This window comes from Argiope bruennichi, chromosome 7, assembly GCF_947563725.1.
Source record: "Argiope bruennichi chromosome 7, qqArgBrue1.1, whole genome shotgun sequence".
Taxonomy (NCBI): Eukaryota; Metazoa; Arthropoda; class Arachnida; order Araneae; family Araneidae; genus Argiope; species Argiope bruennichi.
Genome location: NC_079157.1, coordinates 84,602,256 through 84,615,943, shown reverse-complemented (window position 1 = coordinate 84,615,943; position 13,688 = coordinate 84,602,256). Strand labels below are relative to the sequence as shown.

Sequence of the window (13,688 nt, the reverse complement as noted above, 5' to 3'; positions counted from 1 at the left end):
AAAAGCCCATTACTACGATAGGAATGATTTCTGCGCAAGCGTAATAAGTGGGAAAAACATTTTAATATTTCTATAGATATTCTCAGATAAAATTTTATATTTGGATGTATGACCATTTTAATAATTCGTAGTAACCTTAGAATTAGTCAGAAGTGTAATGTACAAAATAAATAAAAATTGAAGGTAAATAATATATAATTATTCTTCGTTTCCCAGATAGAATTATTCTTTATACCAGCGATCAGCAGATTTCTTTGAACTGGTTAAAATTTCAAGTAACACGTTTTTCGATCGCATTTTCTACATTTAAACATCGAAGTTAATTTAAAAAATCGTAGCTTGAAATAGTTTGGGATCCTTGTGAAAAAATCATAGTGCTAAGAGTTGAAGTGATTTCAACGCATGCGCAAGATGTGGAATTTAAAAATTATAGTATTTATATTGATATATTTTAATGAAAATGAAATTTTAGAAGTATAACCAATTTAAAAATTGTTAGAAATCTTTGAATTATTTTTGATTTTAATTTACAAACTAAATTGAAATGAAGAAAAAAATGTATAATACTATTCGTCGTCTCTCAGATTCGAATCTGCAATATGCAAAACGCTCTGAAATACAATGGCACTTCATTTTCAGTTCAGATCTTGTTCGAGCGCAACCTACACTCATGCTTCTAATCTCGATTAAAGAATCATAGTATGAAATAGGACGGGATTCTAGCCTAAAAGCAAATGTTATGAATATGTGTGATTTCTGCGCAGGCCCAATATGTGGAATTTAAAACTTTTAATAATTCTATTAATATTTTCATATAAAAATTTATATTTGGAAGTACGGCCATTTCAATAATTCGTTGTAACCTTAAAATTAGTCTGCAGTGTAATGTGAAAAATAAATAAAAAATCAAGATAAAATATATAGAATTATTCTTCGTCTATCATACACGAACATGTGATCAACAGAATGCCAAGAACTGGTCAATCCATCAAATAACTGTTCTTTCGAGGGCCATCTACATTTGACTTTCAAGGTTAATTTAAAAGTTCGTATCTTGAAATTGGATAGGATTCTGCTGTGTGTTGGCTGAGTGCTGCTAAGAGTTGGGGCGATTTAGCGCATGCGCGAGATGTGGAATTTAAAATTTATGTTAATTGTATTGATGTTTTGAGATAGAAATTAAATTTTAGAAGCATAACTATTTTAAAAATTCTTTGTAAACTTTGAATTATTATTTGATTTTAATATACAAACTGAATTAAAATGAAGAAAATATTATATAAAACTATTGGTCGTCTCGCAGATTTGTACCTGCGATATATGGAATACTCTTAAAAGCAAATTAGCTTAATCCATCAGGTCACACATTGTTCGAGCGCCATCTACAGTCAACCTTCAAAGTTCGATTAAAAAATTATAGCATGAAATAGGACGAGATTCTAGTCTAAAGCACAGTGATATGAAATGGTGAGATTTCTGCGCATGCGCAAGATGTGGATTTTAAAGATTTCATTAATTATATTGATATTTTCAGATAAAAAATTTATTTGTGAAGCATAATCATTTAATAATTCGTAGTAACCTTAGAATTTGTCTGGAGTGCAATGTAGAAAATAAATTAAATATGAAAAAAAGAAACTATTCATCCTCTCCCAGTAATCTCTTGCATCAAATATCCTTCGATTCTAGATTATGCATTTTTTAAAGAAGATAAGAGAAATCATAAAAGTAAAACGGTTATTGAGGCATTTTGATAAAAAACATTTTTAGTAGCAGATAAAAACGTAATTAAATGTTCATACGATATGTGGTTGGTTAATGTAAAATTAATTTCCTCGCACTCCAGAAACTCTGCAATAAAATGAATACTGCTAGGAATGGTAAGTATTAATTCTAATCAATATCGTCTTATTTCTCAACTATTTTGTGGATAATTAAATTTAAATTAAAGAAATAAAAAGTATTTGTAAATGTTATTAATCTTTGAAGAATCTTTTTTTGTAATTGCTGCTTATAAATTACGTTAAATTAAAGAATCTGTTCTATCCCAGATTAAGAATCAATTGTACCTAAAGCTGTTAATGAAAAATGAGGAATCTGGGTACCATACGAATGCTTTGTTTGTTTATTATCCTTCGAATTCGATATCCTGCCGGTGTCCTTGCCTAGGGGTAGCGCATCTTCCCCTTGATATGGGCATCCCAGGTTCGAATTCCGGTTCGCGCATTGTTGTTCTTCATCTGTGTTCTGTCTGTCAGATGTGTGAATGTACCCCCATGTAAAAAGGGGTTGTGTGAGTTTCATCTTCATATGAGCTAGAAGTCAGACTTCTGCCCTCGGGTGCTCAGGGTTCTTTACCCTCAAAAGCTACTGCACCCCTTTCCGTGGTGACGCTGACACGACATCATCAATAGGCTATCCTCATGTTTTCTCACTTCATATTCGACAATAAATAGACCTTTTACGTTACAGTGGTTTATATAAATCCATGCATCTTTGAGGATCACAAAGCATTTACATTTTTCTCCTGCTAAATAGATTTCAGAAAGAGTTCGACAATTTATTTTGCGTTGAGCTATATGCATTGACAAAAGCTGAAGAACATTTAGATTTTTTAGCGTTTCACAGATATAAATTTTGATTTATTATTTTATTTACTGCTGACACAGATATATTTAATGACTTTGAAATTTTTTACTGCGTCAGTGGCTATTTTTCTTACTAGCAATTTTACTTTAGAATTATATGAACATTATGTGTTTTTTCCGGGAATTCTTTCGGAGACTTCTTTCCATGTGAAAGTAATGATAGGAGTATTTGATCCTTTCCGATTACTAGTACTGCTTATTTTACATTTAGACAATTTAGTACAATATTTTCTCAACAATTTTGAGCTAGGCAATAGCAAAATTTCTTTTTTGAAAGCGTAATTGCATATCCTTCAATCCATCCACAGTTTGTTTATGCACGATGTTTTGAAAGAAGAATAAAATTAGCAGACGATATTTCCCATTCTAAATAATAAGTTGTTGCCAGAAATGTTTTTCCCAAATGATTCTATTATGCAATATTCATTATCGAAATCATTCTAAAATGTGAAAAAAAATACCCGCTTTTTCTAAACTGTGAAACATGAAATTTTGAATAAAAGCTGTGAAAAACGGCATTTTACACTCTTTCTCGTATAAAAGAAGTGAAATTTTGTGCACTTCCTAATGAGATATTTTAAGAGTGTTGAAATTATCTTAATTTTAATCTTATTACCTAAATGTTAAATTTTAAACTGAAACACCTTTAATGTAAACTTTTAAGTCTTTTAATATATTAATTTTTCTTTAATATATTAATTTTAAAGAAGACACTGTAACATTCCCCGTTTCCCAGTATTGATAAGACATTTACAGCCAGCTGCGTCATCGCTGTTACTTACTAAACGCCTCGAGAAAACCGAATGGTGGATCTTTTCACCTGGGCGGTCTCGCATCTGTTAATTAGCGAATACAATGAAAGACCACATGTGGAATTCGTCGTCCAAGAGGTATTGATAGTACCTTCAAAGAGAAAGGGGTGTTCAAACATCTGGATGCTAGATATTTCTTTTTGTGAAAGGACCTTCCCACTACACACTGGCGCCTCTGAGAGAGCATATTGCGGAACCCCGATTGGCCGAAAGAGCTCAAATGACCAATGTAAATTAAGAGGCAGAGAGTGTCGCCGAAATAAAGTGCGGAAATTTGTTTTTTAGGAGAAAGAGAAGAAACGAATTGCAGGAGACGGTTGGAATACACCCACGATTTCGGAGTCTGAGAACCTACCCCTGTAGTGGTCGTGTTGACAAGATGGAGAATTCAGTTTCAAGAAAAACCTTCGACTTTGACTGTTGTATCTCCTACGACAAGTGTAAGTAACTATTTATTTAACCAAGATTAGAAAATGTTGTTCTTTGTATATAGAGGGCTGTAAAATAAAGAATTGTCTGGAAATCCTGCTTCGTTATTTAATCAGTCTAGATCAGGACATTACAGCACCATATACATGCTTGAGAAATTTTTAATATTTCATAATATTCATAACCATGAATTATAAAACACATTAAATATTTAAAAAATGAAAATAAGATTTTACTGGCCATTTCATTCATGTAAGAAATGCGGGGAATTTTTTTTTTAAATCGAAAATGAATGAGCAGATTGTAAAGAAATTAAGACAATGCAATCGGAAAGAATTTCTTGTATTTTCAATAAAAATTCAAAGATATTATAAATGCGATTAAAGTTTCAAATTATCTAAAATATTCAATTCAGTTTCTTATATTTTTAGAGTATTGCTTTGAAATTCATATTTTGTTAAAACAACTTAAAAAAAGAACTTATAATAAGATAATATTAAAGCATTTATGCTTGGAAAGAATTATTACTATTTTTGTGAATTAAAGTATTACATTTTGTAGAAAAATATTAAATATATTTACCAATTAGAATTTTTATAGTGTTAGATTTGAATACTTATTTTCCATGTCTCCCTAAAATACAATTTGCCGTTAAGTAAGCGGTCAAAATTGTGCCTACGTCATGTGCTAGACCTTTGCGGCATGCTTGCTTCTATGTTGAGGATTATTCCGATAGTATTGATGTTCTTTTAAAATAATTTACCGTAATGTACCAGTGTGTGTTTTTTCTGTATAGAATAAATCCCTTTAATGTTTTGCAAATGGTCACTGCATAAATCTCCCATGCGTAGAAATCTAAAGAACAGTTGTTTATTTTCACTGAGAAAACTGTTCTTTTTCCTGTTAAAGCTACGGGTCTTTTTTCTGTTTCTAATCAACAAAATATCATAAGAATCAAAATTCCATATTTTTAATAAAATTTAAATGCGTTATGAACGGAAATATGATTTCAGTTGGAAGCTTTTCTATCTATGCCTCACATTTACGATTTTTTTCTTTCGAATACCAGATATAATAAAATGTTTCAGTTAATACGCTGATAAAATGTCTAAATTTATAATTATATAGTTCCTTTTTATATTAAATTACCTAGTTTAAAGATCTTTGCTTAGTAGTTAGTCACTTAATTTAGCAACTAAGAAATTTGATACCGACTGTGGATTTGATGCGGCAAATTTGATACCGACAGGAAGAAATCGAATTTTTACAATAGTGAAAATTCCATTTATTCATCATATACAAATCTAAAACAAAAGAGTAAAAATCAGCATATAAAGAGAAAAAAAAGTGACATTTAAATGCGTTAATAAATATGTAATGTTTAAGAAATAATTCTTTACATAAAAATCTATCAATAATACAATGAAATTTCAAAACAAATTTTACAATTCACATCAAACACTCTCAAAGTTTTAAAAGATGCTTTTTTTTTCAAGTTAAGGACCTCAAATTGAACCATTTAGGAATCAGGGACGAACATACGAATAGATTTCAGCTTTAAATTCGAATGTAGATGAGTCCGATTTTAACACACTGAAATTTCTATAAACACAATGTTAAAAAGAACCAGACAAAAATTCCAACAATATTGTAGTAGAAAACAATTTCTGCTACAATATTTCTAGGGCATGACCAATTTCTAATTTATCTTTACTTTGCAATCAAATTAATAAATAAATTCTGATGACTTACATTTAAATTGTAAGTAATAAAATGATTTCAGATAAAGTATAGAAAAAAATTAATTCATCCTGTTCCATTTTCAAACAACTTGGATATATATATATATATATATATATATATATATATATATATATATATATATATATATATATATATATATATATATATATATATATATATATATATATATATATATATATATATATATATATATATATATATATATATATATATATATATATATATGTAATATTATTTGTTGTGAAGCATGATGGAGTTTGAAGACAATGAAGATACTTTTAATTTAGTGACGACGTTTTATTTCATTTTGACGAAACAAGCATATGTACAAGCGACGAGCACACAGAACGACACAGAAAGGAATGAGCGAAGAGACGAGAATATTTTATAATGAAATACGAAATTGAATTTAAAATACACAAGGTTAACATGCATGTTTAATATACAAAACTGATCATTTACAAGGTTATAACATAAAAAGTAGAATATTAATACATTGAATTAAGAATACAGTACAGGTTTCAAAGTAAATTAAGTTAAACAGATATGAAATTGTATAAAATAGCAATCAGCTTAACAAGAATTCAAAAAGTTTTAAATGTAAAGCTTTCCTTTGACATAAAATCGATATACTGGAATTGGGAAATTTAATACAAGCATTGTTTCTTAAAATATAATTAAAGAAACAACAGATTTATCTAAGTTATTATATAAAGATAGAATGTAACTTGAATATTAAAAATTTGAAGATTAAAGCAGATAATTCTATTCTCTACTGTAGCTTAATTAAAGTAAATATGTTTAGAAGTAGAAAACTTACAGTGAGGAACAGAAAACTTCATCCGTTATGATGTTATGGGTGGCATGGTCTGAGGTTAGAAATGCTGTAGTTTAGTTTCAGTCACCCTCTGATCTATCATCTGTAATAACTTTAAAATTAAAATATTATTATATAAATTTAAATCAGAAGCGCATTTTAAATTTCGTTTAAAACTCTGCTTTAACTTGGCAACTAGTGTCCATTATTCTGGTGTTTGCAAGCACTGTATATTGTCCTATTTGAATTCAGAAAGAATTTAGTTTAATTCCAGCTTTACTACTATTTGAATTTGGCTTCCCATTGATTTATATTCCGTCAGTTATAAATATCTATCAAACTGTATGTATTCATCAGCTTTATAAATATCCTATATTTCGTTAAATAAATTCTTTTTTTTTTGTTAATATGTTTTGCAATGATTCAAGAGAAGAATTTGGTTTTAATATTGTTACAGATAAAGAATTTACCAATTTTGTAGAATTTCCATACAAATAAACATCTACATTCCTTAAAGACACATATAGATGTATTACATGACTAATTTTATAACAAAAATCAAGTGAATTTTTTTTTTTTGCTTACAGTTTTAAAAGACTTTTACTGAAAACAATTAGCTTCCAGACATTTATTATTTAAGTATTATTCCTCAAGTTAAACCATTTAAGTTTCAAAACATTTTCCTGGCTTTGTTAATTTTTTTTCTCTTGCTAACATAGTATGAATTTCCAGTTGAAATTCAAATTCCGATATTTTTTTTTAATGTTAAATGATGATATGTCGAAGGATAATTGGAGTTTCAATTATCATTTGATTGATCAAGTTTTAATGTTTTAAATTAATAATAAAATGTAAAAGGCATTCATTTCAAAATACTAAATTCCGAGATAAAAAAAATAAAACAAACAAAATTTCAAGATGGAAGTTCTAGAATATTAAAAAATGTGTTCCTGTATGTGATAAATGTTATAAGCATAAAGAAGCTTACTTATTTTTCTGATTTTTATTTTCTAATAATTTTTTTAAATTAACCACCATTCAAAAGAATTGTGTCAAAATAGTCATTAATTTTAAGTGTCACTATAATCGCTTATTCCAAACAAATTGAAAACATAAATTTTCATAAAAAAAAAAAATTATATCTTAAATACCCGGGTAAATACAATGGCTATCAAGTAAAATTATATCCCAAAAAAATTATTCGAAAATTCTTTAAAAGTTCACTTAAAAACAGCTTCCAACAGATAAAGAATAAAAAACATTTAAAATAGAATAAAGATTATTTTGATTTCATAACATTGCCTTGAAAATAAGCTAAAAGGGAAAAAAAAAAGCTACAGATTGACATCAAAATTTGGATAATGGTCGGTATACAGTGTTTTGAAATTATGTAGAAATGTGGGTATATATTCTAATGTGTTAAAAAAGATTAAGTAAAATGGACAATGAAATGCGAATGATTTAACCACCAAAGTGAGATCTTAGCTATCCAGAAAAGAGGGCGCGGGGTTTAATGGGTTAATATCGGAAAATAATTTTCATGACATCGTATGCTGTTCCTCTCCATTTTAGGAGAACAGCTTTACATTAAACCAAATTAAGAAAGAAATCAGCAAGGAATTGCAAAATTCATGAATATCAGCAAAGAATTGCAAAATTCATGGATATCAGCAAGGAATTGCAAAATTCATGAATATCAGCAAGGAATTGCAAAATTCATGGATATCAGCAAGGAATTGCAAAATTCATGAATATCAGCAAGGAATTGCAAAATTCATGAATATCAGCAAGGAATTGCAAAATTCATGAATATCAGCAAGGAATTGCAAAATTCATGAATATCAGCAAGGAATTGCAAAATTCATGGATACCAGCAAGGAATTGCAAAATTCATGAATATCAGCAAGGAATTGCAAAATTCATGAATACCAGAAAAGAATTGCAAAATTCATGGATATCAGCAAAGAATTGCAAAATTCATGGATATCAGCAAGAAATTGCAAAATTCATGAATATCAGCAAAGAATTGCAAAATTCATGGATATCAGCAAAGAATGGCAAAATTCATGAATATCAGCAAGGAATTGCAAAATTCATAAATAATAAATACTTCTCAAAAAAATACAATTGTTCATGACTTACCTAAGAAACACACACCCTTGTAACAGATTATAAAGAAGTGGTTCAACTTGAAATAAATAAGAGGAAACAGATTAGAAACAAGTACTTATGATAAGAAAAAGATATTGGGGGGGGGAAAAGTTCATTCATAGCGTATTATCCACAAGAGGTAACTTAGGATTACTTTAAGTGTAGCTAATTTTTTGAACCATGATAGAATCTAGATTCGTAGACAAAATGAAATATTTTATTTTCTTATTAATATTATGCTTAGGATTCTTCTCTGAACGTGGATTAAGTGAAAAATTAGTGTCGAAACAGCAATCGCTTGTTGGAAAATCGTATAACTTATATAATGATGAGCAAAACCAAGGGGACCATATATTTGAAGATCCAGTTCGAAATTATGCAGGTAGTAATCATTTCATTCTCTGGTATGAAATTTTACATGTTTCAGATAGTTATTTGCTGACTAAGGTATCAATTTCAAATGACTGCATTAATTTTGCCATAATTCCTTAGCTAAATCCAATTGAGTATATATCATCATTCCTATGCAAGAACATTAACCTCGTTTCAATAGTTAATTATGAGTAGAATGCAAAAAATGCAAAACTCTGAGGCCTATCATCTGTTTTTCGATAATTATTTATTGCTCCTTATTTTACGGCAAAATATATTAGTAGATATTTTATTAGCTGTGTATTTCAATTTATATTCAGAAAATAATCCGTATTTATTTTTCCAAATAGAAATTCTGTATTTTGTAAAAATTATCATAATTTTAAAGTAGTTTCACTTGAAAGCTGGTCTCCCGATATAATAAATTCCAAATATTCCAAATTCAAATAGTATGTAAGAACTCCAATATCGTTTTGCTCTAAATTTTCAATATACTTTATTACTTATACTTTAATATACTTTATAACATACTTAACTTATACTTTAACATATTTTATAACTTATACTTTAATATACTTTATAACCTATACTTAACTTTATACTTATTTTTAATACACTAAATATAATTTTTAATATATTATTTATACAGACAAGCATAGAACTGGTCTAGAAAAATTTCTCGTTAAAAATCGTTTATCTATTTTTTTAAATAATTCAATTCGAACTGGTATATGATTTTCATTGTAGGATACGAAGAATATACTGTAAAATTATGATAAACAAATTGTTAGAAAGAAAAAAAAAGAGAAGTGCATCTTTAATAGGTGCATGTTAAATTTTTTTGATATTTTGGATTGTAAATAGATACTTCGTAAACGAGAAAGTAATAAATTTCAATAAATTATTTTAAAATTTAAAAGGGAGGTTTTTATTAAATTTCGAACTAAATCTGCTAAAGGGTTGCCCATCTATCGATTTATATGCTATACTTTCGCATGCATGTAAATATGCTAACTCAAAAATGCAATACTTTCAATCAGTGAAATTTAGCATCTAATATTACGACTGCATCTGTAGTTCCATGTCAAATTTTGGTTACAATTGAAAAGAAGGCATCAATATTGATCTATGTCTATATCTATCTATCTATATGTATACTTATAATAAAGCTCAATGTGTGTATGTGTGTGTTGGCGTCCGTTTGACGAACAGCTATCAAATTTGGCACATGTATACCTTAAAAGTCATAAATGTGCATCTCGGAAGGATTTTTTAATTCTTTATTAGAATTTTAATTAATTAAAAATTAAGAGAAATTTAACTGTTCAAAATATTATCTTTTTAATGATTCCTATGTTTTAATTCACAAATCAGGTTATTTTTTTAATGAATTTTTAAAAAATATTTTTACCATATTTTTCGCACCAAATAAAAATAAAAATTTTACCTGCGCGAGCTCATTATGCGTGCCTAGGAAAGAAGCGAGTTCGCAAATTGTACAGACTAAATCTATGGCAAAGGATACCGACGAGCTCTGATTGTTTTAAGCCTTGGCATCTTTTTGGCAATGTTTTGCCAAAAAGATGCCATACCGAAATATATTTTTATAAAAATAAATAAAATTTGTGAATTACCCCCCCCCCTATTTTTTACGGTTTACATGTAATATTAATCTGGAACACATATACAGCAGAGAAGATGGAATCCTGAAACCTAAATTCAGGAAATATAAAAATTACAATTTATTAAAAATATTTTTTGTGTTTGTTTCTTCTTAATATTATTTTGATATCACTAAAAAAAAATTAGCTACGAAATTACATATTCCGTTAAAGTTTACATTTTTATACGTTTTGGGCATTAAGTAATCATCTCCCCATATGTAGTTGATGGGAAAGTTTCAATGACTGCATAAATTATCTAATAAAGGCACGAAAATCATAGAAAAATAAGAATTATTTAATTGCTGCATCATATGTTGAGTAATTACTTTCATTTAGTTTTTATACTTCTGTGCATAAAGAACATTAGTTACTTGTAATACTAGTATTATTAGTAATATTTGTTATTATTATTAATAATTAGTTTTAGTAGTATTACTAGTAATATTTAGAGAAAACAATTATATTAATAAAAATTAGATCGTGTTGATATTCATTCCTATCTTCCATAAAACTAATGAAAGGTACAAGGTTTGAGCCAAATAAGCGAAAACTACACTATTATGAGTGCAAAACATTGCCAAAAAGATGCCAAGGCTTAAACCAATCAGGCACGTCGGTATCCTTTGAGTCTGTACAATTTGCGAACTCGCGGAAAGAAGTAAATTTTATCAACGAGTTGCCATCACATTGACAAAAGCTCAAATTAAAAAATATGTTAAATATTACTGCAAACTCAAAAATGTTTCATTTCCAGCACGTGTCTGTATGAAATGAAATAAATAAGAAATATAATATTTTCTGAAAAATAAAGGTAAACTAAACTTTTCTTCAACATGTACATTATTAATTCGGTAAATCAGCTTTATTTAAGGAAATACGGATTAATATATACCCTTTCTATTCAGGACACAACGGCTAATTTGTAAATCTTTAATAATAGAAATACATGTATTAAAATGGTATAAGTGAAATAAATAATTATATTTTAATATTAGAGTCAATATTAGATCCAATTAATGTTCTATTAAATTACAAATGTTTAGCTTTTATCAAGATCCTCTGCTCTGTGAATTGTTAGCAAAAATAGGATGCTCGTTTCATATTTTCTTTCCATCCGAATGCGTGTACACAAACTGTTGATGATTCGAACCTCGTTCGCAACGAGTTATCAAATGAAGTGAAATGATGCTTCCAATTATTTATGCAAATGTTTTTCACTATATATATATAAGAGCGGAAGCACTCGTACGGTAGATACTTAGACGTAGATTCAGATTTTCTTTTTGCACTTGTGTTCGGAGTCTGTGTGATATTTTATAATGTATTAAATGTTTGTTTGTCGCAAAAAAATAAAAGTCTGTGTTTTTAAGAAGTCTTCTCGACCTGCAACATTTTATAAGCACCAGTCACATGCATTTTCACTGCTATTATTAGAACATTTTACTCTGCGGGCCTTACAGACGATGCGTGACAATTACAGGGTTGAACCCAAATATCGTCTGACATGAATCATACTATTAGTCACTAAAACTGACAGATTTATGAAAATTTGAATATCACTATTCAATATAAACGGGAGATTTTAGACCATTTGATCGACCTTCTCAAAGATGATACCCCCATCAACGCGCAGGATTTCTCAAGACTGATTCTCAGGCAAGTTCTTAAAATTAGGAAAATGTTGATTGTTTTAAACTATTCTATGCAAAACTTCATAAATCGGTGAGATTTGATAGCAGACGATAGAAACGTTCATTTATTTATTTAAAAGTCAAAATGTCAAGAATATTTCTCAGAACCAATGTACTGTATAAAATTTAGATTTCATAATTTGTTGAAGTATATTTAAAGACCGAAACAAAATGAAAGATTATTATTCAAGTCATTTAAGTCCCTTTGAAAGCAAAACTAAAAACTGAATTTTATGATTAATATGATAAATTTTTGTTTAATAATTCTTCAGATATTACAAAATTATGAAAATTATACTGTAGAGCACATAAGACTCAAATGCTAAACGATTCTATTTTCAGTATTATATTTTATTTATTTTTTTAGAAAAATGGCTTATTTCATCAAAAAATGTTTTTATATTAATTTCAATTTAATAATTTCAGCTTTAACTTGAAATTTTATGTGAGCTGACAGAAAATTAGAGATATATATAGTAGAATATGCTTAAGGCCTTTACAATAGTGAGAGTAAATTATATGACTATCAAAATTTGAAGCTTAATATGCTTTAATGAAGACGCTATTGAAAAACAAGTTATATAAAATATTTAATTTAAAATTTTAAAGTGGACTAAGGTTGGCTCACTGGATGGTCACCAAAGGCGGCTAGTATAAGCATATAAAAACTTGATAAAAATGTATTTTGGCATACACTTAGAAGTTATTTTGAAATGAAACTGCATATATTTACTTTCATATCAAATTTTAACTGCATTTTTCATTATTTCAAAATCAATAGTTTTGCATTAGCTATATATTCCTTCTGAACCCCCCCCCCCATCCTCCCCAGAAACATAAAACGGAATGCCGATTTTCACTTAAAAATCGTGAAATTAATTAATAGAAATTATTAAATAGCTTTCGAATAATTTTGAAGTGTCTGAAGCATTTATAATGAAAAATATTAAATACTATTAAATATTAGAATTATAATTTAATTCAGAAATAAGCTAACAAATTGCAGTGAAATTTTATACGTATATATCTTTTATGATGCGTCTCTTAATGTCTGCGAAATTTCAAATTAACAAGTTTAAAATTTTAAAAAAATAATGAAGCTCTCTGATCGCTTTCATTGTCGGAATTATCTCGTACTTCATGAATTTTTAGAAATTGTTTTTATTTAATCGTTCTGATTTAAGTTTAAATTTATTTAACAATTTATTTTTGTTAATACATTTTTTAATTTTATTTTTAAAATTATAAAAAATCAAATCCTTTTGATTGTTTCATTACAGTTCTAAATCCCATTTATTATGTTTTCAATGTGCAATATTTATTAACTTAGATATTGAAAT

The 13,688-nt window shown here is 27.9% G+C and overlaps 1 protein-coding gene across 1 annotated transcript in view; it reads left to right on the top strand.

Annotated features, from left to right (window-relative positions):
• Positions 1 to 8,758: 8,758 nt before the first annotated feature.
• The window catches only part of LOC129975219 (neurogenic locus notch homolog protein 1-like), a gene marked incomplete in the record, with an annotated part of 118,297 nt that continues 113,367 nt past the window's right edge, over positions 8,759 to 13,688 (top strand). Inside the window, 1 exon segment of the mRNA XM_056088216.1 lies at positions 8,759 to 9,003. Within this exon segment, the coding sequence (XP_055944191.1) occupies positions 8,802 to 9,003 (202 nt within the window).